The 25,311-nt window shown below is 52.6% G+C and overlaps 1 protein-coding gene and 1 long non-coding RNA gene across 4 annotated transcripts; one reads left to right on the top strand and one right to left on the bottom strand.

Annotated features, from left to right (window-relative positions):
* Window positions 1-663: 663 nt before the first annotated feature.
* Window positions 664-17,662, bottom strand: LOC111146236 (replication factor C subunit 2). 2 transcript variants are annotated; one of them, XM_022501696.1, is made up of 11 exons: window positions 17,542-17,662; window positions 14,425-14,494; window positions 11,689-11,730; window positions 11,261-11,367; window positions 9,772-9,873; window positions 8,878-8,978; window positions 6,323-6,480; window positions 6,054-6,119; window positions 4,669-4,749; window positions 2,589-2,702; window positions 664-1,071 (listed from the first exon to the last, which is right to left on the bottom strand). In XM_022501696.1, the coding sequence occupies exons 1-11, from the start codon at window positions 17,646-17,648 to the stop codon at window positions 961-963; spliced, it is 1,059 nt and encodes a 352-aa protein (XP_022357404.1). In that variant the 5' UTR covers window positions 17,649-17,662; the 3' UTR covers window positions 664-960. The 2 variants fall into 2 exon arrangements, with proteins under 2 accessions (XP_022357404.1, XP_022357405.1); XM_022501697.1 differs by lacking the exon at window positions 9,772-9,873 and having other exon boundaries at window positions 17,542-17,650.
* Window positions 17,663-18,733: 1,071 nt separating this feature from the next.
* On the top strand, window positions 18,734-24,999 carry LOC111146411. 2 transcript variants are annotated; one of them, XR_002640536.1, is made up of 4 exons: window positions 18,734-19,461; window positions 21,555-21,652; window positions 22,519-22,567; window positions 24,569-24,999. It is a non-coding gene; the product is annotated as an uncharacterized LOC111146411 (long non-coding RNA). The 2 variants fall into 2 exon arrangements; XR_002640535.1 differs by having other exon boundaries at window positions 21,555-21,723.
* Window positions 25,000-25,311: the final 312 nt, after the last annotated feature.

Genomic DNA, 25,311 nt, shown 5'->3' with positions numbered 1-25,311 from the left:
CCACGGAGCAAGGAGCCCGATGTGGGGCTCCATCCAGGACCCTGATATCATGACCTGAGCCGAAGGCAAGAGTCGGACACTCAGCTGACTGAACCACCCAGGCGCCCCCTTTTCTTTCTGCTTTTATGTACACCAGTATTTTTTGTAATTTAAAAAACGGGGAAAGGGGTGCCTGGGTGGCTCGGTGGGTTAAGCCTCTGCCTTCAGCTCAGGTCATGATCTCAGGGTCCTGGGATCGAGCTCCACATTGGGCTCTCTGCTCAGCAGGGAGCCTGCTTCCTCCTCTCTCTGCCGGCCTCTCTGCCTACTTATGATCTCTCTCTCTCTCTGTCAAATGAATAAATTAAAAAAAAAAAATCTTTAAAAAAAAATGGGGAAAAAATTGTACCTCGTCGGGGAGAAACGATCATACAAGGTAATAGAAAATTTACTGGGGAACAGAGAAGGCCAGTGGGCAGGTGTCACACCACTGTCCCCGGTGACCCCTGCCGGTCCTCTCTGAAGGCCTCACTGTCCCAGGCTGTTCTGGGACGTCCGTCTCCGTCCCATACCCCATAGAACTGTCCTCCAGGCTTCTAGAAGCACTGAGATTAGTTTCACCAGCCTACTCTCTCCATCACCTGTTCCACTTGCCAGACGCTGGGGACACTCAGAGACGGGATGCCGGTTCTCCTTGTGGCCTGGCGACGCCACCTTAGCGCCGACAAAACCATACAGCGTTTTTATTAACGAAGATGCCACATGAGCCCAGGTCGGGTGCCAAGCCCTGAGGTTCTCTGGGCCCCTGTCACCCTGTCACCACGTCTGTGAGTCAGAGGCTGACTGCAGACACCCATGGACGTGGAGTGCAGGCCACGGTTGAGGGCAGCCTTCTTTCCAGATGGGTAGGCACTGACTCCTGTCTCTCCCCGATAAGGATTCTCAGGACCTTCGTCATCCTGAGCAACGAGTTCTCTTGCCCTAACTGGCCACCGGGGCCATTGTCTTCTGACACAGCCTGGCCAGGAGCCCTGCCATCTGCAGGAGGGAGTTCACGCCTTCTGCTATCTTCATATGCGTGTATCCGATTTCCTGAAAAACAAAGCACATGTCAAGCTGGTTGGTAAGTGAGGGAGTAAAAGGTTTTTTCATTTGAACTAGTAGTTTACTTAAAACTGATCCAGCGAACTCAAATTTCAGCTGGAAAATGAACTCCAGGTTGTCATGGGTTTTGTCTAAAATTCAGTTTATTTTTTTCTAAAAGGATGTGGGTATTTCCCTGTCAGGGACGGTTAAGAAAAAAAAAAAAAAACCAAAAAGCCAGGCTTGAAGAAAATTTTAAAATCCTTAGAAAACACACGTCTGATAAAGGACTTGAAGCCAGGATATAGAAATAGGTCTCAAAACTCACTAAGAAGAAAATGACCCAACTAAGAACTCGGTGGATTTGAACAGATGCTTCATTAAAGGGAACGGAGGGCAAATCAGCACATGCTGTTAGCTGCTGGAAACGCACCTTAAAGCCAGGACGAGGGGCGCCTGCGGGGCTCCGTCAGTTGTGTGTCTGACTCTTGATTTTGGCTCAAGCCATGGTCTCAAGGTCATGAGATCGAGCCCTGCGTCGGGCTCCGTGCTTGGCGCAGGGTCTGCCTGAGACTCTCTCTCTCCCTCTCCCGCTACAACCCGCCCCTCCCACCCCTGTACTCTCTCTAAAATAAAACAAATAAAATCTTAAAAAAAAAAAAGAATCAACCGAACACCGCCAGTGCTGGCTAGGCTGCGGGGCATCTGGAACGCTCGCTCGCCCATGGCTGGGAGAAATGCACAAACTATAGCCGCTTCAGAAATCGGTTTCCCAATTTCTTATAAAGTTAAACACACTCTGACCATTAGAATAAGCCATCCCACCTCCTGGGAAGTTGCCTGAGAAAAAGAAAAACGTATGTTCACATTCACACTGATTTGCATATGCAAATATTTACAGTGGCCTTACTGTCGGTCACCCACACCCGGACCCACCGGTGTCCTTCGAGCAGTGAACACACAAACCGTGGTTCGCCTCTCGGCAGTGAGAAGGAGCGACCCGCCGACAGACACAACACCATGAACAAACCCGAAATGCATTAAGCTAAGCAGACTCAAAAGGCTACCTTCTACTTGATTCCATGGTCATTTCCATAGGACATTCTGGAAAATTCTGTCCCGCCAGGGAGAAAACAGAGCGGTGGTTTCTGGCTGCTTGGGGAGCTGACTGGCTACAAAGGGGCACATGTATTTGGGAGGTGGGGGAATCATAGAACCAGTCCGACCTTGGCTGTGGCCTTTACGAGACCGAACACTTCTGTCAACAGAAGGTACCCGAGAGGCTCCGTTGTACTTTATGTCAATTATACCTCAATTAACCCGACCTTAAGAGTCAACAAACAAATCTTGGATGCAGAGGGCACCCTAGACTGCTGACCAGCAGAACAGGCTTAAATCGGCTCCAAGCCCCAGGACCACCCGGCCTTGGGACACTCACTGAGCCCAGGGCCAGGCCCGGGAGCCAAACCAAGCCACTGCAGCGTGGCCCCGTTCCCCAGGAGAGCCACTGCTAGACTCTCACTGACCTTGATGAACTCCAGTTTCAAGTACTCCGCCATCTGGAAGGTTTTACACACTCGAAAAATGTTGCCAATGATGTCTTCCGGCGAGTAGCCGAGATGCCACAGGTGAGCGAGAATCTAGACAGAGGAAGATACGTTGGGTGACAAGGGTACTGGGGGGGAGCGAGGGGACGAGTCTTGGGCCCGTCACACAGCAGGGAGTGGACAGATCATCCTTGGCGACCCAGGATCCAGCAGAGCCACCGGGGGGGCCATGGCCTTCAGCCCGCCTGGGGGGTCACTGGAGTTTCCAACAGGCAGAGATTCTATTGCAAATGTTTTATTTTTTATTTTTTTACTATTATTATTTATTTTTTACAGTGGGCTCCATGCCCAATGTGGGGGATCCCGAGATTAAGAGGCACATGTGCGGGGAGCCTGGGTGGCTCAGTGGGTTAAGCCTCTGCCTTCAGCTCAGGTCATGAATTCAGGGTCCTGGGATCGAGCCCTACATCGGGCTCTCTGCTCTGCAGGGAGCCTGCTTCCTCCTCTCTCTCTGCCTGCCTCTCTGCCTACTTGTGATCTCTGTGTGTCAAATAAATAGATAAAATCTTTAAAAAAACAAAAAAAGTATTCCAGGGTCGGGGCGCCTGGGGGCTCAGTCGGGTTAAGCAAATGACTCTTGGTTTCGCTCAGATCGTGTTCTCAGGGTTCTGAGATCAAGCCCCACAGCGGGCTCTGAGCTCAGCGCAGTCTGCCTGTTGCTCTCCCTCTGCTCCTCCCCCTGCCCTCTCGTGCCCTCCGTCTCTCTCTCATGAATAAAAGTAAAAATGCGGGCACCTGGGTGGCTCAGTGGGTTAAGCCTCTGCCTTCAGCTCAGGTCATGATCCCAGAGTCCTGGGATCAAGCCCCGCATAGGGTTCTCTGCTCAGCAGGGAGCCTGCTTCCCCCTCTCTCTCTGCCTGCCTCTCTGCCCACTTGTGATCTCTCTCTGTCAAATAAATAAAATCTTTAAAAAAAAAAAAAAAAAGTAAAAATGCTTTGCATGGTCTCCTATGACACCCACGTCGTGGCTCTATCTATGGGTCCTAAAAAGTGACATGAACCACCCCAGTGAGCACCAGAGGGGAAGCGGAAGCAGCATCTGCCTGCCTGGTGCTCCCTAAGGGCTGGGCTCAAGTGCGCCCCCTGCAGGCCGAGCCTCCACCAGGTCTCCACAGGAGCAGGGTCCTGGCCTCCTGCCCTGTGGGCGTCCAGGCAAGGGGTTCCAGCCCCCCTCAGCCCACTCAGTCAACTGGGTCTGGTGGGATGGGGTCTGGGGTCTGGGGTCCCTTGTCTCGCCTTTGCTGTGGCATCTTGGGGTGGATGCAGGGGGCACGGAAGCTCTGGGTCCCTAAATCTGAAGGCTGCCTCTGGGTTGTGTGCCTGGGTCTCTGCCTCAGTCTCCCCACCTCGCCCTTTGGTTTTTACTTTTTTATTTTTTTATTTTCTATTTTTTTTTTCACCCCTTGGTTTAGAATGACATCTGGCCCTGCCCTAAACCCAGCCCACTTCTGGCCTAGTTTGGTGGGAGCAGGGGGAGGGAAACCCGCTAGGATGGGACCAGTGGCCTTAAATTGTACCACTGCCACCCTTGGGGACCTGAGGGTCACCTGAACTGTGACGATACCCCCCGGAATCCGCACACAGGACCAGGCTCCACATGAGGCCAGAAGCCCTGGGTCCTGCTTCTCCTGGATGACCAGGGACCACTGGGTCCCAGAACACCATTCCTTGTCCCTCGGGGGGACGGAGGGCCAAGTCTCCCTCGGCCGACACGGGCGGCGTCACGGAAATGTAAGGAGTTGGGCTGGTCTCTCCTCAGGTCTTGGGGGGACAACGTTCCCCTGTGGAGCATATAATTATAGGACAAAGACGGGGCTCCGAACTGTGGGTTGAATGCCTGTCAACAGTGATTTAGAGCAAGGAATCCAGCCTCCTAGAATCCGCCTCCTCCTGTGGGGTGCACCCAACTCCTCGTCTCACTCTAAGAACCGAGGGGAGTGACGCGTGGGAGCAAAGTCCCCTGCACCTTCCGAGTCAGGGAAGGCGGAGGGACGCCCACCTTGTAGGCCTCGTCGATGTCGGCGTTCACACAGTGCTGGATCATCTCCTTCACCAGCAAGGGGTGGGGCTCGTCGCAGACCTGAGCAAACCGGAGAGAAAGGCCGGTCGGGGACTGACGGGGAGCCCGGACACACACCAGCGTGTGCCATCACCTTCTCTGGCCAACAGAACCGCAGAAGGCCCCGTCACGACCAAGCGAGTCACTGGAGGATGGTGTCAGCCTTCCTCGCTGGGCAGTAAGTTCTGACCCCGTCATTACAGACAGCCCAAGAACCAGGGGGGTAAACACGGGGCGGACAGGAACCTCTTGTCACATGAAAAGCCATCGATCAGTCACACACACCTTAGGTCCCTCGGAGGACCACTAGCCCAGAACCACTCATAATCTATTTAAGAACTGGGACCAGCCTCCCACCTGGAATGGAAACAGGCTTTCCTGGGACAGGGTCCCCCACCTCAGCATGTCAGCGTGAAGACGGGCCTGGGGGCGGTGGTGCAGGTGTCCCTGAGCCTGGGGCTGGCCCCTCCCCCACCCTCCACCTCGGGACCCACATTTAAAACTTCTTCTTTATGCAGCTGAGGAATCACTGAAGGAGACATCTGAAATTAACCATGCACTGCGTTGGCTAACTGAATTTAAATAAAACAAAAAACCCCATGTTTTTAAGTTTTTAAAGTCGTCTCCATGCCCAACGCTGGGCTCGAAATCACAACCCTGAGATCAAGGGTTGGCGCCCCGCTCTCTATCTACAACTTCTTTCCAGAGCCCTGAAGGTCTGCGCCAGGACGCCCAGAGCCTGAAGGAGTGGAGACTAGAGTGTCCCAGAGCGTCCCTGAAAACACAGTCACCACCAGGGGCGAACCAGGCTTCCCAAGCAGCTTTCTTTACCCACAAACTTGCTAGGAATAGCCATGGTCTGAACGCATGGACAGCCCCACCCGGGTTTTACCCCCAAGTAAGGGGGAAAGTGTAAGACAGGCAGGTTGTCAGGATGGGTCAGTGGTTTTCAAAAGCATTCCCAGGACAAAAACCTTGGCCAGCCAGAGAGTGGGAGTCTCTGTCCTTCAGCTTGGTAAGCGTGGGAGGCGGGCAGCAGGGCTCGGTGGCCCCTCCCGCCTTCCAGCAGTGGGACAATCCCTGGGGCAGCGGGGAGCCTGTGTCCTCTGCCCTCACTCTGCTCCCAGATCTGAGAACCCCTGGGCGTGGGGCGGCGTGAGGCCCCTTGGGGTGCACCAGCACTTCCACTTCCCCACATGCGGGGCACTCCCGAGACCCTCCGATCGGCAGGGTGCACGGAGGGGCCCCAGCACCGCCCCAGGGCACCCACTTGCCGCTGCCAACCAGCTCTGCAGAACCCCCAGGGGCCCCACGGGCTCCAGTACCTTGAACACATTCTCGCTGTTAATAAAGCCGAATCCTGAGAAGGTCGACTGCACGTTGTTCAGCGCCTGTGGAAGACACAAGCACACGTGGAAGGCGATTTTCAGTCCTGACCATCGCCACCCCCCCCCAACACCGGGGTCCGACCAGAGCACCCTCCTCCCAGGTCTGCCCCAGTGAGCGGGGTCCATGTCTCTGCACAACGGCCCCCCCAGAACAAGGCACACGCAGCCCCGGAGGTAGGTGGCCGAGGGGCCTCAACGGCACGCACCTGCCTCATGTCTCCCTGCGCCGTGAAGATGACAGCTTCCAGGCCGTCGTCGGTGTAGGGGACCTTCTCCTGCTCCAGCACCGCCAGAAGCCGGGCGAGGACCTGGGCGTCGCTCAGCTTCGTGTAGCGGAGGACGGCGCAGCGGGACTGGATGGGCTCTGACCAGGACAGGAGGGTCAGGCTCACCGCAGAGGCTGGCGCATCCCCGACAGCCCCAGGACCCCTGCCTGGACACCCCCCTCGTGCTAGGAAGCCCCTGCTCGGGATACGCACCAGCCACAGTGGCACCAACGCTCCCTCCCCGGCCACGGCTCTCCGCTGGCTCAAAGCATCAACCAGCGAGCCTCCCCTGCACTGCCCCGGATGGCCTTGGATGGCCTTGGCTAGCCTCGGCTTCTAGAAGGGGAAAAGACCCTCTGGGATCAAGACACCCAGGAGCCACCGTGGGCGGGTGAATCAGTGTGGGGTTTCTGGTCACTGTGTGAGTGTGAGCTTGGTGTCCCCACCCGCCTGTCCAGGGTGAGCAGGGACATGGGCGTGGTTTCTCTAAGGCTCCCCAGGAGACTCTGACCACAGGCAGGACAGACAGCCACTAGAGAGGTGGGTCCGGGATTCTGGACGCTGCCCCTGCCCCTCGCTTTAGACTGGGACAACAGCTTCTCCATAGTCTCCAGGCCCCCATCTGGCCTGTGTCCCATCCCCCGTGCACACACACACTTCCAAGGAATGCACTCCTGTAAATTTATGTGCATTAAGGAAACGTGGGAGTCCTACGAGTCAGTCCATTTCAGTGTATCCAAAATCAGGAAACTCCACCACAGAATCTTAATTATGTATTTGGCTTATCAGCATCGATAAGAGGTTCATAATTAAAAGCAATTAACATTCCAGCTACACTAAAAGTTTCCCTTAGATTTCTCTCGTGCGCAACACTGAAAGCTGAGTTCGCAGAATTTATTATTATTATTTTTAAGTAGTCCCCACCCCCAGTGCGGGACTCGAACTCACAACGCCGAGATCACGAGTCACCTGCTCCTCCAACCGAGCCAGCCAGGCGCTCCAGGGCCCCCAGAATTTAAATCCGTGTCAGAATAAGGCGGCATGGACTCCCTCAGAGCGCGGGTGTCTCTCTTGTCGCTGGCATGAGTCCAGGATCCCCACTAAGGGTCCATGACAAAGAGTGTAAAAATCACCTCTGGGGCAGGGCACCAGGCTGGCTCGGTCAGTCGGGCCTATGGCCCTCGATCTCAGGGTTGTGACTTTGAGCCCCACCGGGTGTGGAGATGAGTCAAAAATAAAATCTTTCAAAAAAGAAAATAAAAATCAACTGTGGCGATTTGATCTTGAGCTATTTCCTCTAACACTAAGAAATATTTTTTGGTGATTTCACTTACATGGCTGTTGCAGCTCTTTAGAAATTAAAAAAAAAAAAAAAAAAAAGAAGGCCGGGATGCTGCGCGGGTCAGACAAACTGACCGGGGAGGGCCGGCACGCTCTGCCCACGACCACGGTGTCAATCACCGAACGTACGCGTGCATGCGCAGCCCCGTGCGCAAGGCACCTGGGGCGGGGTCTCTAGGCAGGATACCACTCCCGCCCTCACACGTGCGTCAGTCACTACACTGGTGATCTTGAAGATCAAGAACGTTCTCACTCAGCGGCCCATGTTCGCCCCCCGCGCCATGTAGAACAAGCGTCAGTGTGGGCCGAGCGATGGCTGAACGGGTCAATGAAGAAGTTGTGAGCATCTTGGACGGGTGGAAGGACGAGAAGGGTTCCTGGTGCCACGGCAGGCCCGCCACGGCTGGGAACTGGGACCTCGCGGTGCAGCGTGGCCGACCACACGCTGCTGCGGCTGCGAGCCGTGGCCTGGGTGCAGAAGGGCGAGTCCGGGGGCTGTGCTCACACAGGCTGGAGGTCAGTGGGGCGGACGTGACGCAAGACGGGGGGAGAAATGGGGAGAGAGAACCAAAGCGGGACAGAGGCCGCTGTGGGCATCGCAAAGGGAACAAAGTGCCCCGGGCAGGAAGCTGAGATGGGCGGGGGGCAAAGGGGTGAGGAAGCAGACAGACTTCGGGGGAGGGAGGGCCAGGCCCAAGGTCAGAGCGGACTGACGGGCGAGCTTGCACAGGGGAGGCAGTTCCCGGTGACGACAAAGCCGCGGGTGTGGACTGAGTGTGTGCCAAGCTCCCAGTGCACAGGAAGTACAGGAGAGCGTCTGGGGCAAGGCAGTGACCGTGATACTGTACCCAGGCCAGCGAAATGTCACGTGTGCCCACGATGGTGCCAGAGCCCGACAGACCCGGGGTTCCAGTCCCGGCTCTTCTGCATGCTGTGTGACTTTGGCCAAACTACTCAACCTCTCTGAGCTCCAGTTTTCTCCTCTCTAATGTGGAGTTAAGAAGACCTTCACATAGAAGTATGTAAGATCTAATGAAGAAGTTGATTCTGCAGTGCTCGGCCCGTGGTAGGCAACCCAAAACGCCCCTTCTGCGGCTAAAGAGCCAACATGAGCACCCCAGGTGGAGGCCAAGACGCCCAGAGCCGACCCTCACCTATGATTTTATCGGAAGCGTTACAGGCGAGAGCAAAGCGAGTCGTTTTGGAGTAGATTTCCATGGTCCTCCTCAAGGCTTGCTGGGCTCCATCCGTCATGCTGAGAAGAAAAACACAAGCGGGCAGTTTGCAGCCAGGAACCAGGCCCCCGGACACAAAGCCCGCCCTGAGAGCCTGGGCACCCTCAAGTCCAGGTCATGGTCCTGGGGTCCTGGGATCAAGCCCTGCCTCCGTGGGGGGCGGGGGGGGTCCCTGCTCAGTGGGGGGTCTGCTTCTCCCTCTTGCTCTGCCCTCCCCGCACTCGTGCTCCCTCCTTCCCTCCCTCCCTAATACTAAAATCCTTTTTTTTTCTTTGAAGTGGTCAAAATGGTAAATTTGATGTCATGTGTACTGACCATGATAGACAGAGATATCATTTAAATCATTCCCAGGGGGCGCCTGGGTGGCTCAGTGGGTTAAGCCTCTGCCTTCGGCTCAGGTCATGATCTCAGGGTCCTGGGATCAAGTCCCACATCGGGCTCTCTGCTCAGCGGGGAGCCTGCTTCCCTTCCTCTCTCTCTGCCTGCCTGTCTGTCTACTTGTGATCTCTGTCTGTCAAATAAATAAATAAAATCTTAAAAATAAATAAATAAATAAATAAATAAATAATTCCCAGGAAGCTGGAATGAACCCATTCACTGACACGGTCTTCCACGAATGTTCCTAAGTCGAATGTTCCTAAGTCGCTTAAGGAAGATAAGGTGTCAGGTCCCCGTTAAATTGCTTTTGGAAGATGTGATAAGCCGGCCTGCCACGGTGGTGCAGAGGGGAGAGAGCTCTCCGCCCGCTTTAATTAAAGCCTGATAAGAGACGAGGAATCGAGGTCACTGTGCACTTGGCAAAGCAGTCCCTACCTGTCTGCTTCGTCCAAGATGATGATCTTGTGCCGCCCTTTGGGAAGCGTGACCTTCTGCTGGGCGAACATTTTGATTTTGTTCCTCACCACATCGATACCCCTGAAACAACAAGGCCTCGCTGTCCTGTCGCCTTCCCAGAGAGACCCACGTACCCTCAGGGGGCTTCTAACCCCCAGAACACACCACCACGCACACGACTGTAATGTGTAAGTTTTCGGGGCAGTTCTGTGTATCAGGATTAACGTTTCACTACTTTTATTCCTTCTTGGAGGTCCTCCAACAAAACGAAGATCAAATTCACTTATTCCTTTCGGTAGCAAGAGAGGCATTTTCTCTTGCAATTACCCTGAGAGCTCCCCAGACCCTTTGATAATCTGAGATACGTCATGAGGTCTCTATGACCTTATTCTTCCTGTATTTTGAAACGAAAATGGCAATGTCATCATCCGAGTGACTGTTTCCTTATTCCTTATCATTCCCAACTACGCTAAAAACAACAACAAAAAAGATTAAAGTCTTAGGAAAACGCAAGACTGTCACACTTGCCTGGGATGCTGCGGTAGGAGGGAAAACTGCCCCCCTGGCCCGCCCCATCCTCCAATGTTTTGCGTTGCTAAGGGCACCGCACTCTCTAGAAGCTACAAAAGAAGTTCAAATACACCATCTTTGTTTTTTAAGGCATTCACGGACCGCAGCTGAAAGTTCAAAACTTTTTCATTTTCCACTCACAAAAGAGGAAAACAAACGACAGGGAACATTCCATATTATTAGACCACTCAGAAAATGGCCACAGAGAGGCGAAGGGCAGCACTTCGGGCTGTGAAACTGACCACAGTCACACCATCTCAGAGCATGGGGTCCTCTGATGCCAAAATCGTGGGTGAATTTCCTTGAACTTTAGCATCAAGGAGTGAACAACATAGATCTACTGACAAAAAATAAATATATTTTCAGCCGACCGGTCACTCAACAGGGAGGACTTCATTCCCTAATATCTTCTGACCAGAACGTGGACCATCCTGTTTTGCTAACAGGTCCTGTGACAGTATTCGCTCATCTTTAAAGATGCTTGTGTGAGGGGCGCCTGGGTGGCTCAGTGGGTTAAAGCCTCTGCCTTTGCTCAGGTCATCATCCCAGAGTCCTGGGATCGAGCCGCACATCGGGCTCTCTGCTCAGTGGGGGGCCTGCTTCCCCCTCTCTCTCTCTGCCTGCCTCTCTGCCTACTTGTGATCTCTCTCTGTCAAATAAATAAATAAAATCTTAAAAAAAATAAAATAAAATAAGGAAGCCAGCAAGTCAGTGCTTACGATGCTACGTGGACAGGCAAGTGACGCCCGTTCTCGTACACGGGGAAGGATCAAAGGGAAACACAAAGCTGGTGAGACAAACCCCAAGTACAACACAGACCTGCAAAAAGGCGGTTTCTATGACAGCTCAAACGTCAAACACTCGCCACCCATCACGCGGTCCAAACTCCCAGGTGTACCTGTCATTGGAGGCGTTGAGCTCCAAAACAGCATCCTTGAATGCCGGGCCCAGCAGGGCGCGTGCCAAACACAGGATGCTTGTAGTCTTGCCGGTTCCTGGGGGGCCCTGGGGAGGAGACCGCAAGGGCTCGAGGCTGACAGCACGAGCTTGCCTTCGCTCCCGAGCTCCTGTCCCCCGCCATTTGCGCTCACCTCCCCTTCGAACTTCTCCCCAACAACCCCCCACACCCCGCACACATCAAATCAACACAGCCTCCCACCCACAGGACCCCCCGACCAACTGGGGCAAATGCTTCCCTCTGCCAAGGGGACTGGCAAGGGCTCTGGTGACCGTGGGCCCCTGGGACAAGGAAGCTCTGTGCACTGAAGCTCTTGGGGAGAAAGTGAGACTCCAAGACCTTTAACAGGGCCAGGACGGGGGACTTACAGCGATGATAATATTGGGCACGTTTCCTTCTCTTGCAAAGACCTGGAAGAACAAAGGTGTGTCTGAACCGGTTAATCTGGAGACCCGTGGTGCCAAGCCTCCCCAGCCCCAGGGGCCCGCATGGTGACACGGCCACAGAGTTCTCCGTGTGGATGCCCCATGAAACTCTCAGCTCTGCATATCCCGAAGCGAATTCCCCACTGCCCGTACCCAGGGGCCACCCGTGCTTCCCCTCACGTGGGCCCTCAGTGCCATCAACCCTACCTAGGCCACGCCAGGAACCTGGAGGTCACGGTCGTCCTTGACTGGGCCTCCCACGCTCTCCTGGTCGCGCACACAGCGCCTCAATCACAGAGGCTTGGCCATTCCTTCTCCTGTTTCCACGTCCTTCTTTTCAGCCCCACTGCCGTCTCCTTCTCCCATTTATCTCTCGCCTGGATGGTTTTTAACTGACCATTAACTAACTGGTCTCCGGGTCCGCTAATCCTGTGCCACACCCATGCATTTTCTCTATTGTGACCGTGGCCAACTTTCTAGAATGCCCATTTATCAAAACATTTGCACCTGACGCAGCCCTGGGATGACTCCTGTGAGCCCCAACTCTTATATAGGGCTCAGGAGGCCCTGCCCACCTCACCAGCTCATTCCCACACCCCAATACAAACACTCCAAGCCCCTGTTCCTCTGTGGGCTCCACAAACTGGCAACATCGGCATCCCCGGGGCCGAGTCAGAAATGTACACTCTCAGGGCACGTCAGTGGCTCGGTTGTTAAGCATCTGCCTTTGGCTCAGGTCATGATCCCAGGGTCCTGGATCGAGCCCCACATCGGGCTCCCTGCTCCGTGGGAAGCCTGCTTCTCCCTCTCCCACTCCCCTGCTTGTGTTCCCTCTCTCGCTGTGTCCCTCTCTGTTAAATATATAAACAAAAAGTCTTTAAAAAAATAAAAAATAAAAAGAAATGCAGACCCCGGCCCCCCTCCCTGGATCAGGATCTGCATTTTTAACGAGATGCCCCCAGGCAATTCATCCACCCATTAATGTCTGGAAAGCCCTACTCCATATTCCAATCAGATGGCATCAGCCCACCCCCAAGAAGCTAAGCTCTCTCACCTCTGGGCCTTTGCACATGCTATTCCCATTTGCCTTGCCTCCCTCTGCTCCTGCCCCCCCAAGTCTGGCTAACTCCCATTTACTTAGCTTTGCCGTCCCTGTCCCTTCTTCCACGAGAACTAAGATACTGGGAGCAGGTTAACGCCCTGCACCCCATGTGCTTCCACAGCACCCCCCCTCCCCTCCGGCAGAGTGCCCGCCACATGGCCCGTGGACTTTGACCCCTATGAGACTAAGGCCCACACAAGCAGGGGTCCTATCTATTAGGTTCACCATTATATCAGCAGGTCCGAACAGTGCACCGTATCTGGCCTACAAACATTTGTAAAATGAACTCATTTGTAAAATAAATAAATACCTTGGTAGCTGTTAGAGTCTAAGTCCCCTTTCCTGCAGAGACTATCTCCGTGATGTCACACAGTAGCTGGCCTTCTAGATTCCACCCAAAGAGCTCTAGGGCGAGATTTCAAAGCTTGCCCTATGGTGCACACTTCTGCTCACTCCTGTTCCTGTCATCCTGAAGTCGGCTATGTTGTCACTTAGTCCCTCTAGGCGGGAGCTGGCCAACTATGGTGGAGGGGGGTTGGCAGGAAGGGGGGGTAATCCAGCCTGAGCCCTGTTTATCTTTTTTTTTTTAATTTATTTATTTTAGGGGCACCTGGATGGCTCAGATGGTTGGGCATCTGCCTTCGGCTCAGGTCAGGATCCCAGGGTGCTGGGATCGAGCCCCGCATTGGGCTCTCTGCTTTGAGGAGAGCCTGCTTCTCCCTCTCTCTCTGCCTGCCACTCCCCCTGCTTGTGCGCTCTCTCTGTGTCAAACGAATGGATAAAATCTTTAAAAAAAAAAAAGATTTATTTATTTTAGAGAGATAGAGAGAGGGAACATCAGCGGGAAGGGCAGAGGGAAAGGGACAGAATCCGAAGCAGACTTCCCATGACCTCGAGATCATGACCCAGCCGAAATCAAGAGTCAGATGTTCAATGGACTGGGCCACCCAGGCACCCCAGGGCCTGTTTTTATAAGCCCCCTAGCTAAGAATGATTTTATGATTATTTTTTTAAAGATTTTATTTATTTATTTGACAGACAGAGATCACAAGTAGGCAGAGAGGCAGACAGAGAGGAAGGGGGAAGCAGGCTCCCCGCCGAGCAGAGAGCCAGATGCAGGGCTCGATCCCAGGACCCTGAGATCATGACCTGAGCCAAAGGCAAAGGCTTAACCCCCTGAGCCACCCAGATGCCCCTGATTTTATGATTTCAAAGAATTGTTTAAAAAATTAAGAATACTAGACAAAGCCATTATAGGGTTTGCAAAGCCTAAGATACCTGCTCGTCAGCCTTTACGGAAAAAGTCTGCCATCGCGGCTCTAGAACCATAGGTCAGAGAACCCCTCTCCGAGAAGCAGGCGCCTCAAACACGTGAGGGTAGCCACCATGGTTTCTGGTCTTCTCCAAACTGACCAGCTCGCAATCCCTCAATTCTTCTGCATTTGTGGCCCGCCCCGTCCCTCACTACCTTGGCCGTCTTCCTCCAAATGCCTTCCTCGAGCTTGTCAAAACCACATAATACGACCTAAGACCATCTCCGAGAAAAAAAAAAAAAAAACAAAAAAAACCCCACTCACCTCCAGCCTGCTCACTGTGTCTTCATTCCCAACAATTTCATTCAACTTTACTGGCCTGTATTTTTCCACCCTGTTTTTAAGAAAACGCATAAAGAAAAAATAAAAGAAAGAAAATGCGTAAAGATGTGACTATTTTCACGTCAGGGCTCAGGAGCAAAGCGCTAAAGGCCCTTCCTGAGGGCTCTGTCGGAAAATTATACACGTGCAATTTAAGCACAGTAAATGCTGCAGGTTTTGAACTTAAAGAGGTAACCCAAGCGCCAATGGAAATGCTAAGTGCGTAAGAACTGTACACCGAAGCCTTTAAACCTGAGACACGGAGACACACCTGTTGTTGCTGGAGAGGGGCCAGAGCGGGCCGTCTGGAGCGCCGTGACGCTGGGCCGCAGCGTGGGCGCCCATCACAACAGAAGCTCAGCACACAAGGCGCTGACATCATCCGATCCGACAGACCCGGGGGCAGCCGAGCTCCCGTCCTATCCCTTCCCTGTCAGTTTCTGCAGACTGGTGCCTGGTGCCCAGCAGGGCTGGCTAGACAGTAACCACAGGTCTGCCCTGTGATCCTACAAGGCTATGGGAAGTGGACGGGCTAGTGGCTTACTCAGATCAATACTTCTCTCTCTCAAAGATTTGTTTTAGAGAGAGAGAGAGAGAGCGAGAGCACGTGCACACACACGAATAGGGGGATAGGCAGAGAGAGAGAGACCCTTCAAGCAGACTCAGCGGACTCCCCAGTGAGCTCAGAACCCAAGTCGGGGCTCGATCCCATGACCCTGAGATTCACGACCTGAGCCGAAACCACGAGTCGGATGCTCCATCCCCTGGGCCGCCCAGGAGTCCCCATACCTCTCTCCTTCAAATGAATAAGCAAGCCATGTTATGAGCAAATGACTTTCTTTAGCTCGGAGAACAGAAGTGGCAGCCGATTTGTAACAATCTGACCATCAGCACTTCCTCTGCCCTTTAGGACACTCTCTGATTTACCCTCAGCTTGCACTGGCTATGGGCCGAGTTCTGCTGCAGAAGCAGCTACACGCAAAAAAGCTTGTCTGCCTCACACTGCGGTGAATAAAGAGCTCCCCTCCAAGACCAGCAGACAGAGCGTGCTTGTTGCTATTCATTTCTTGTTCACACTCAGTCCTTCCCAGGTGCCGAGCACTGTATAAGGAGCTCGAGATCTTAGGGGGAGGCAACGTGGACAGTACAGAAAGGAGCGAGACATGGTTCTTGCTGTAAAGGCCTTTCCTACCAGCAAGCACGGAGAGCTGAGACGATCCTCCTACAGTGCTAACCAGGTTCCAGAAACCCGGGGCTGTGGAATCAGCACCTAGGAATGTCGGGAAATTTGAGCTAGACCGTGGACATGGCAAACATGCTGGTCCTTTGGGGCCTCCACAAGGGCTCCCCCTGCCTGAAAGCTTTCTCCACGTTGCCGCTTGGCTCACTCCCTGAGCTCCCGTCTTTGCTCAAATATCATCTCATCAAAGGCCTTCCCTGACTACCAGAGTCATTTACCGCACACCACCTGTCACCATCAAAGATACTCCATTATCTACTGGTTTGTTCTTTCTTTTTTCCCTATCAAATGGAAGCTCAGGACAGCAGAGTGTGTTTTGTATAATGAGATATTCTAAGCATTTAAAGTAGTGTCACGCATAAAAAATGTAACTCAGGCCACATATGTAATTTTACACCTGCTGGCGACCCCATTAAAAAGTAAAGAGGGGCGCCTGGGTGGTTCAGTGGGTTAGGCGTCTGCCTTCAGCTCAGGTCATCATCTCAGGGTCCTGAGATCGAGCCCCCCAGACCCCGTACATGCACATATGCTCTCTCAAATAAATGAGCAAAAATATTTTTTAAAAAAGTAAAAAGAGGGGTGCCTGGGTGGCTCAGTGGGTTAAGCCTCTGCCTTCGGCTGGGGTCATGATCTCAGGGTCCTGGGATTGAGCCCTGCATCGGGCTCTCTGCTCAGCAGGGAGCCTGCTTCCCCCTCTCTCTCTGCCTGCCTCTGCCTACTTGTGATCTCTGTGTGTCAAATAAATAGATAAAATCTTTAAAAAAAAAAAAAAGTAAAAAGAAAAAAGGTGGAAGTTAATTTTACTAATAATTTTTTGAACCTGGGGCGCCTGGGTGGCTCAGTGGGTAAAGCCTCTGCCTTCGGCTCAGGTCATGATCTCAGGGTCCTGGGATCGAGCCCCGCATCGGGCTCTCTGCTCAGCAGGTAGCCTGCTTCCCTTCCTCTCTCTCTGCCTGCCTCTCTGCCTACTTGTGATCTCTGTATGTCAAATAAATAAATAAAATCTTTAAAAAAAAAATAAATAATTTTTTGAACCTGATCTATTTGAAAGATTAACATTTTCCACACGGAATCAACATAACAATTACGAATGAGATTTTTCTAATACCAAGTCCGGAAACTCTGCTGTGTTTTGTACACTCAGGGACCATCTCAGCTGGGACCAGCCGCATTTCTAGGGCTGTCAGTGGACTTGAGGGGCTAGTGGCTGGGGGACCGAGCAATGCTGCTACAGATGTTCTGGGATGCTACACTGCGCCCCATTTAGGCATCTGCTCAGGACAGGGGTGGGCTGGAGGGGTGGGCACGCACGGAGGGCGGAGAGCAAACCATCCCCACGCGCAGAGGCGGTGGAACCGGAGCGGATCGTCCACACCACACCTGTGCCCCCGGCAGGTGACTTTCCGGGTCACCTTCCAGGTCACCAGCTCCTCTCAGCGACCCCGGATGAGCCTTCCGCACACAACCCCGAGTTCGGAACCGATCGGACGCTTCCCGCCGTCGGAGCAGCCGCAGACACAGCTCCAGGCGCTGAGTGGTGGTCCCGGGGGACAGCTATGACCACAATGAGCTCTGCTCCCGCCAAGACCCCGCTTCCAGAGTTCAGACAGGCCACTCCTGAGCCCAGGCGTGGCCACCGACGCTCGTCCCTCGCCCTCTCCAAATTCGAATCTACTCGATGCCCCCCCCCCCGGGGCCTCCTGCTCCGCTAAGGGCCCCTTAGAACGAGCTCCCTCCCCGAGGGTCCCCAGGGGCCACGGCCCGCCAACTCGCCCACCCACCAGTCCAGAGCACCCATCGTTCACGGTCTGGGCCCTCACCACGGCAGCTCGTAGTGGCCGGCGCTGCCCGGGCCCTTGCTGGGGGCGGGGACAGGGTCCTGGGCTCCCCGCTCGCCCGCGCCACCGCCGCTCTCCTCCACCTCCATTCTCCCGCCGCCTCTTCCCGCGCCGGAGGCCCCGCCCCCGTGACGCCATCGCGCAGACCCCGCCCCTAGTACCCGGCGGACGCCGGGCGGACGCGGAAGCGGTGGGCCAACCCCCCCCCCTTCCGCGCCTGCGCAGAGCACACCGGCGTGGCCGGGGCTGAGAGACGGCGGTTTCTACGGAAGTCCTGGCGCCCAGCCCGACCGCGAGACGAAGGCGAGACTCTGCCACATCGACCTCCGAGAAGGCAGGTCGCTCCAGGAAGGGACGTTCGGCGGTTTTCGTCTCTGTGTGATTTGTGCGGGAGGCCCTCTGGGCGCCCCGGCAACCCTGGGCGGGGGGAGAGGCGGGTGGGAGCATCCCACCTCCGCCCAGGTGCGGGGCGGACGGCGGACTCGGGCGGGGACTGCGATCTGGGCGGAGACCTGTGGGACCTGACCGCGTCCAGCTGCAGGATCGCGGGTGGAGACGCCGGCTGCCACGGGGTGGGCTCCTGCGCCCTGGGACTCGGGGCTTGCGGTCAGGGAGGTCTCACGATGCCGGGGAGTGGGAAGCGCTCGGGGCTGGCGGAGGAGGCAGCTGCCCCTCTGTAAGTGGGACTCGGTGTCCTACCGGGATACTCCGTCCTGACGAGTGCTTCGAGCCTTGTTTGGGGCTCCTGTCCTCCCTGCTGGACTGATCTTCGCTCACATAGCCCAGGTGTCATAGTAATGATTAACAATAAATAAAAGTGATGAACAATGACTGTCACTGTGCGTTAGACCTGGGGTGGGTACTCAGGTGTATCCGCAGGAACAGGCTTGAGAGTGATTGAGTTGTGTGTCTAGCGTCATTTAGGGGAAGTGGGTTAGTCGGGATCTGTTCCCCACCAGGCTGCCAAAGCAGTTCCTATAAAATTCCGTTGTAGTGCGCTTAACCGTATCGCATCATAATTTCGGGATAAAACTGGGTTTTATTATTATTATTATTATTATTATATTATATTATATATATATATTATATATAATGGACATTATATATATAATTTAATATGTTATATATATATAATATATTAATATAATATATTAATATAATATATTAATATAATATATTACTATTATTTCATGTCCAAATGGAAGGTAAGAATTGGGACCCGTTAGCCTCTATCCCTAATGCTTAGCACAAGGCCTGACGCATTGTAGATCTTCTCATTGGAGTGTCTTTCCTGAACAGTGGGGATCCCCGTTTCCAGAACAGTTTGGATCAGCTGTGAGGAACTGGGTTGCTTTCCCCAGACCACAGATCAGAACCCCATTGGCTGTTTTCCTTCCATCACCAGTTAAAGTCTCTATATATTACCAGTCGAAGACCTTGTCTTCCGGGTGATTGATTAGTCATTCAAGTAAACATGGGCTCCAAAGGCTATATCCCAAGTGATTCTGTTCAGTTTTTTATCCTGACCTTTCAATTTCCTTTCCCCAATTACGGATATCTCTTGGGGAAGACATTATTGCTCTTATACTCATTTTCGTGTGAAGTGTGTCAAGTCTGTGTGTCATCTTCCCAACCTGAGGGGTCAGCTCCTTGAGAACGAGGTGCCTGCCGCCTGATTCCTCGTTCCTCCCCTCGACCACAGCAGACGCGGAGTTCGTGTCTGCTAATGGCTCATTTCATTCCAGTTCCGCAGCCAGACTAGCGAGTTCGAAGCCATGAGCACAATTTGCAATTGTGTCCTGTGAGATGGACGGGAACACGTGATGCCATTTGGGCCGGGACCACAAATGACTCAAATTCTGAAGCAGTTTGTTCTCCTGGTGGGATTCCTAAAGTCTCCAGGTGGGGAAGTTGCTCAGTGTTTTTCTTTTCCCCTTTTATATGATTTTGGGGGGGAAAAAACTCTTGAAGTTGACTCTCCTTCTTCCATTCTCCTTTGAACTAAGGGAGCCGTCTTGCACGTTTCGAAAATCCCTGTTCACAGATCCTTTACTTCTTTGGAGGAGAAGATACAAATCTTCGAGAAACATAAACTCTCTTTGAAACGTCTTTCTCGTGGTTTTCCCTTGGGGTGTTTTCCATGTGGTAATACTAATATTTTCCTTCTAGTCATACACCCCCTTCAACCACATACACAGCTTAAAAACAAAATATTTTCAGTAAATAGAGAAAACAGTATGTAATTCTTAACCCTTTCATGGTTCTTTTTGCAAAATCCCACTCTACAGGAAGCTTGTGGGGGCGCCCAGGACTCTGCATTCACTGTTGCACTTGGAATGCGAGGAGAATCAGAGAAGGAGGTGACCTTTAGGGCAGAACTGCGTGATAGGGTTTTGTTGTTGTTGTTGTTGTTTGTAACAAGGTTTTTTTATATTGAGCTGTCTGTGCCTTGTTGAACTTGGTCCCAGACAGAGCTCAGAGCTTAAAAACTCTGTCCATTGCTATAGAGCCGCTGAGCAGTCACGTTGGGGGTCCCAGGTGTGTTGGGGAAACCACAGGTCAAGGAACAAACCAAAGGAAAGGTCAAGGACAAGCCAAAATGAATTCCTCCTCTTCTCTCCTAATAAATCGGCAAAATCCCAGGAAATTGAATCTGCACTTAGGCAAAGCCCCCTGACTCTTACCGCACGAGGGTAATTAGTTATACAAAAGAGGAAGGACATGGAAAGCAGAGAAAACAGAAAACAAAATCCTTGGGACTCCTGGGTGGCTCAGTGGGTTAAGCATCTACCTTTGGCTCAAGTCCTGATTCCGGGGTCCTGGGATTGAGACCTGCACTGAGCTCCCTGCTCAGCGGGGAGTCTGTGTCTCCCTCTCCCACTGCCTGCTACTCCCCCTGCTTGTTCTCTTTCTCTTTCTTTCTGTCAAATAAATAAATCTTAAAAAAAAAAAAAAAGTCCTTGGGGTGCCTGGGTAGCTAACTCGGTTAAGCCTCTGACTCTTCTTGATTTCAGCTCAGGTCATGATCTCACAACCATGAGATCGAGCTCTATGTCGGGCTCCATTTGGCCGTGGAATCTGCTTGAGATTCTGTCCCTCTGCCCCCTCCCTGCTTTCTCTCTCTCTAAAAAAAAAAAAACCAACCAAACAAACAAACAAAAAAAACTTTTACCAAAAGCCAGAGCATTCCCATCAAATTGTTAGATGCGGGGGCACCTGGGTGGCTCAGTGGATTAAGCCTCTGCCTTCGTCTCAGGTCATGATCTCAGGGTCCTGGGATTGAGCCCCGCATCGGGCTCTCTGCTTAGCGGGGAGCCTACTTCCTCCTCCCTCTCTCTCTGCCTGTCTCTCTGCCTACTTGTGATCTCTGTCAAGTGAGTAGATAGAATCTTAAAAAAAAAAAAAAAAGGCTCCTTATGTAGTAAAAAAGCATATATCCTAAAACATATCTACACCATAAGGATTGTTATTTGGGTGACATTTGTCCTCGGGAATTGCTCTGTTGATGTTTGCGGAATTTGGAATCTGGTAGAAATCATTCAGCCCGACTCTGGGTTCCCATCTTTAACAAATATTGACTGAGTGCCTCCAGTCACCACAATGGGCACGGGATGTGTGGACAGGGCAAGCTTCCACCCCCAAGGAGCTTAAATTGTAGGGAGGGAAACAGGCACCAAGCAGCCAGTCCTATGTCGATTTAATTATAATCACGGTTGAGTGTTGGAAAGGGCACTGAATGCTTGGAAGGAGAGCATCGGTGGGGTACCACGCCACCTGAGAGTTCAGAAAGGGCTTTGCTGGGGAGGGGGCGTTTGACCCGAGATCTGAACCCATATCTGAGAGCTGAGTGCCTGTTGGCTTTGCCTGGAAGGTGGCCCCCAATGCCCTCCCTGTCTTCCATTGCTCTCTCTCCCCCAAGAACCCGTTTATTTCTGTATTGTCCTTACGATTATCTGGATTTATTGCCTTATTTACTATTCGTTTCCGCCCCCCAGAATGACAGCTCTTCGAGAACAGGAGCTCCCTCCCTCCTGGTCACCACGGCATCCCTGTGGCCTGGCAAGGCCTGAAGGACATGACGAGAGGATCCAGGGTGAGCGCGAATCAGGGCTGCAGAGGAAGGGGGTCTGCCGGGGCCAGACTGTGCAGAACAGGAGAAATTAGGTAAAAGCAGCAAGGCCCAGTCTTTGTTTTTGTTTGTAAAGATTTATTTATTAGAGAGAGAGAGAAGGAGAGTGCAAGAAGGGGGAGGGGCAGAGGGAGAAGGGGCTCGATCCCAGGAACCTGAGATCATGACCTGTGGAGGCTTAACCCACTGAGCCACCCAGGTGCCCCAAAGAGTTTATTTTGATTTGTGATCTTTTTATCTCTAAATTTAAAATTATAAAACACGTGAAACATACCGAAAATAATATCAACATTCATATACCCATCCACCAAGACAGATGTTAAAATTTTGCATCTTGGGGCGCCTCGGTGGCTCAGTGGGTTGAAGCCTCTGCCTTCGGCTCGGGTCATGATCTCAGGGTTCTGGGATCGAGCCCCGCAACGGGCTCTCTGCTTGTCAGGGAGCCTGCTTCCTCCTCTGCCTGCCTCTCTGCCTATTTGTGATCTCTGTGTCAAATAAATAAAATATCAAAAAAAAAAATTTTGCATCTTTTTTTAAAAAAGAAACATTATAGGGGCGCCTGGGTGGCTCAGTTGTTAGGCGTCTGCCTTCGGCTCAGGTCATGATCCCAGGGTCCTGGGATTGAGCCCCACATCAGGCTCACTGCTGGGCAGGAAGCCTGCTTCTCCCTCTCGCACCCCCCCTGCCTGTGTTCCCTCTCTCGCTGTGTCTCTCTCTGTCAAATGAACAAATAAAATCTAAAAAAAAAAAAAAAGAGAAAACCATTATGGATATCGCTAAAGTTCTCTACCCTATTCTTTCCTTTTCTCTCTCCTATCCCCACTTTACAGAAGAGGAACCCAAGGCAGAGAGGTCAAGCTTTGTCCCCAAGATCTCTTGGTGAGTAGGGGGATCTCTTGGATCTACCCTAGGTGGTCTGAGCCCTGAGCCTGTTTTACATGCTTTTGTACTTTTTTTTTTTTTAAGAGCTCATACAAGCAGGTGGGGGTGGGAAAGGGCAGAGGGAGAGGGAGAATCTTAAGCAGGTTCCACCACCCAGGCTTGATTGCACAACCCTGAGATCACGACCTGAGCGGAAATCAAGACGCAGACATTTAACAGACTGGTAGAAATAGAAAAAGAATTGCGAGGTTCCAAGCAAGAGACTCTTCAGTTTAATTAGGGTCATTAGAATGACCTTACGGAGTAGGTCTCCAGGCAGATCCTCACAGAATATTCAGTGTCAAGGTAGAGGGAAAAACCCAAACCCTACAGGGCCTCGTACATTTTACCTCCACAGGGCCCTCTCCCTGACCTCCCTTTCTACCACCCTTGCCCTCATACACTGTTCCAGGCACAAAGGCTTCCTTGTACTCAGTGAGAAGGGCCTAGCACATCCCAACCTCAGGACCTTTGCACTTGCTATTTCCTTGGCCTAGAATGCTCTTCCCTCAGATGTGCACGTGGCTTGCTCTCTCACCTCATTCTGGTCTCTTCTCCGTGTTACCTATTCGTTGAGGCTTCCCTGTTCCCTTCCTTCCACCTGTCCCTTTTCCTGCCCTGCTTTCCCTTTTCTTCTATAACATGTAACTCTAGCCGATAAATATGTATTAAGTATGTATTGTGTATTGTGTCCCCCGTTAGAGTATGTTTCATGATGGCAAGGATTTTTCTCCATATTAGCCACTGCTGTGGCAGTGCCTTGAATAATGGCAGCATTCAGCAGACGGAGATGATAGGTAGATAGATAATTTTTGGCAATAAGAATAAGGGTTCTTTCCTTCTTTTTTTTTTTTTTTTTTTTTGAGTATAGTTGACGCACAATGTTCTTTTAGTTCCAGGTGTCATTGAGAAATATTTTTGGAATAAATGAATAATCCCGGGGAGTTTCAGAATTACAGACATGATGAAGTCAGTCAAAATTTTACATTAATATTTTTCCGTAGCACTCAGGTATAATCATTACATATTTGGTCTTTTAAGGATTTGAAATGCTTAAGAGAACTTGACATACTAGTGTCTATCAAGGGAACTTTATGATTCTAATTCAAAATGTCAAATTGCGGGGCGCTTGGGTGGCTCAGTCGGTTAAGTGTCTGCCTTCAGCTCATGTCATGATCTCGGGTCCTGGGATCCAGCCCTGTGTCCATCGGGCTCCACGCTCAGTGGGGGGGCCTGCGTGTCCCTCTCCCTCTGCCCCTCTTCCTACTCGTGCTCTTTCTCTCTCAAATAAATAAAAAATCTTTAAAAGAAGAATAAAAAATAAAGTGCCACTCAGTGGTCAAGTACTATTATTATTGCACATGAGAAAACCCCGGGCCACTGAGATATGTGGCTGGGCCACAGATGGCTGCTCAAGCATCCCAGCTCCCCACCTTGGACAGCTGCCTCTCTGCCTGCTGTCCCCGGAGTGAATGTGGGGCTGGTGACCGTCTCCAGGCCCTGCTGAGGTTCAATAATAGTAACTAGCAGTTGGCCTGGGTAAAGGGCTTTACCTGGACCCCATACGGCCCTCTGGGAGGCTGTTGTCATCCCTATTACAGACATAGAAACTGAGGCACCTGGCAGCCCAGGTCTTTTGGGGAGTGGGAGGTGGAGCCTGGATCCAGCCTGGTGGCCTGACCCAGAGCTGTGCTCCCCACTGCGTCTGAGCAGCTGCTGTCATCTCTGCCCCTCCGAGGACATCGTGGCCTCCCCAGGAGCTTCCTGGGGCCTTGGTTAAGGTCATTACTCTGTCCATAGAGGAGGCACACCTACCAGAAGGACCCTCCCTCTGGGCCTGTCTCCGCCTCTCCTGGAGTCTCTCCCCATGTCTGGCATGTGTCTCTCAGTGTGTGGCTTGCTGCTGTCATTCTGGTTAACGAGGTCACTGGGTAACCTCCGCCTGGCCTCTCTCCCCAGGCGTCCCAGAGAGGGAAGCCCCTTTGACAACGACCGTCCTCACTCTGGAGCCGGGACGCGACTCCCGCGTGGAAAGGTTCACAAGGGACCATCCCCCTGGGAGCACTGTTCTGGGAGCACTATTCTGACCACAACAGGTGGCGCAAAGTGAGTCTGACAGGAGCTTCATGGCTCGAGAATCCTGGCAGGTGTACAGGTGTTCCCCAAGTGACAGGCGACACCTGGAGACCTGACGGAGTGCCAGGCCCCACAGGGAGATGCCCTGCGATCTAGGTCTTCAAAGGAACCCCAGCCCAAGCTTAAATCCATCATGCCTGAGCAAACGTGTCCTTCTTGGGAAGTACCCGTTCTGTTTAAGTGCCTTCTATATGCAAAGTTTGTCCTTTTAGCTATTTTGTTAAATGTTCATAATGGATAAACTTCGAAAACTGCTTCCACACGCTTCCTTGCCTTCTTGGGGAAAAGGAAGGGCACAGAATTTTTCCTAGCGCCCCGGGGACCATGGGATCTGCGTGCTGCTGTGTGGGCCTGATCCCAGGGGTACGAGCAGCACTGCCAGGCTGTTGGCGCACACTGCGGAGCCTGGACCGCTAGGCTGTTTGGGTTCCTTACTCTAATTCTGTTCCAGTTGTCCAGTCATCCGGGCTGGCCCTTCTTCCTGTCCTCGTCGGCATGTCTGCCCTGGCCTTCCGTGGCTGCATCATCTGCTGAGGGACAAGGGGGGACCAGAGCACCCAGCTCAT

This window comes from Enhydra lutris, unplaced genomic scaffold (assembly GCF_002288905.1).
Source record: "Enhydra lutris kenyoni isolate GAN:26980312 unplaced genomic scaffold, ASM228890v2 scaffoldscaffold13, whole genome shotgun sequence".
Lineage (NCBI taxonomy): Eukaryota > Metazoa > Chordata > Mammalia > Carnivora > Mustelidae > Enhydra > Enhydra lutris.
The sequence above is the reverse complement of the archived record's forward strand: the minus strand, read 5'-3'. Positions and strand labels throughout refer to the sequence as shown.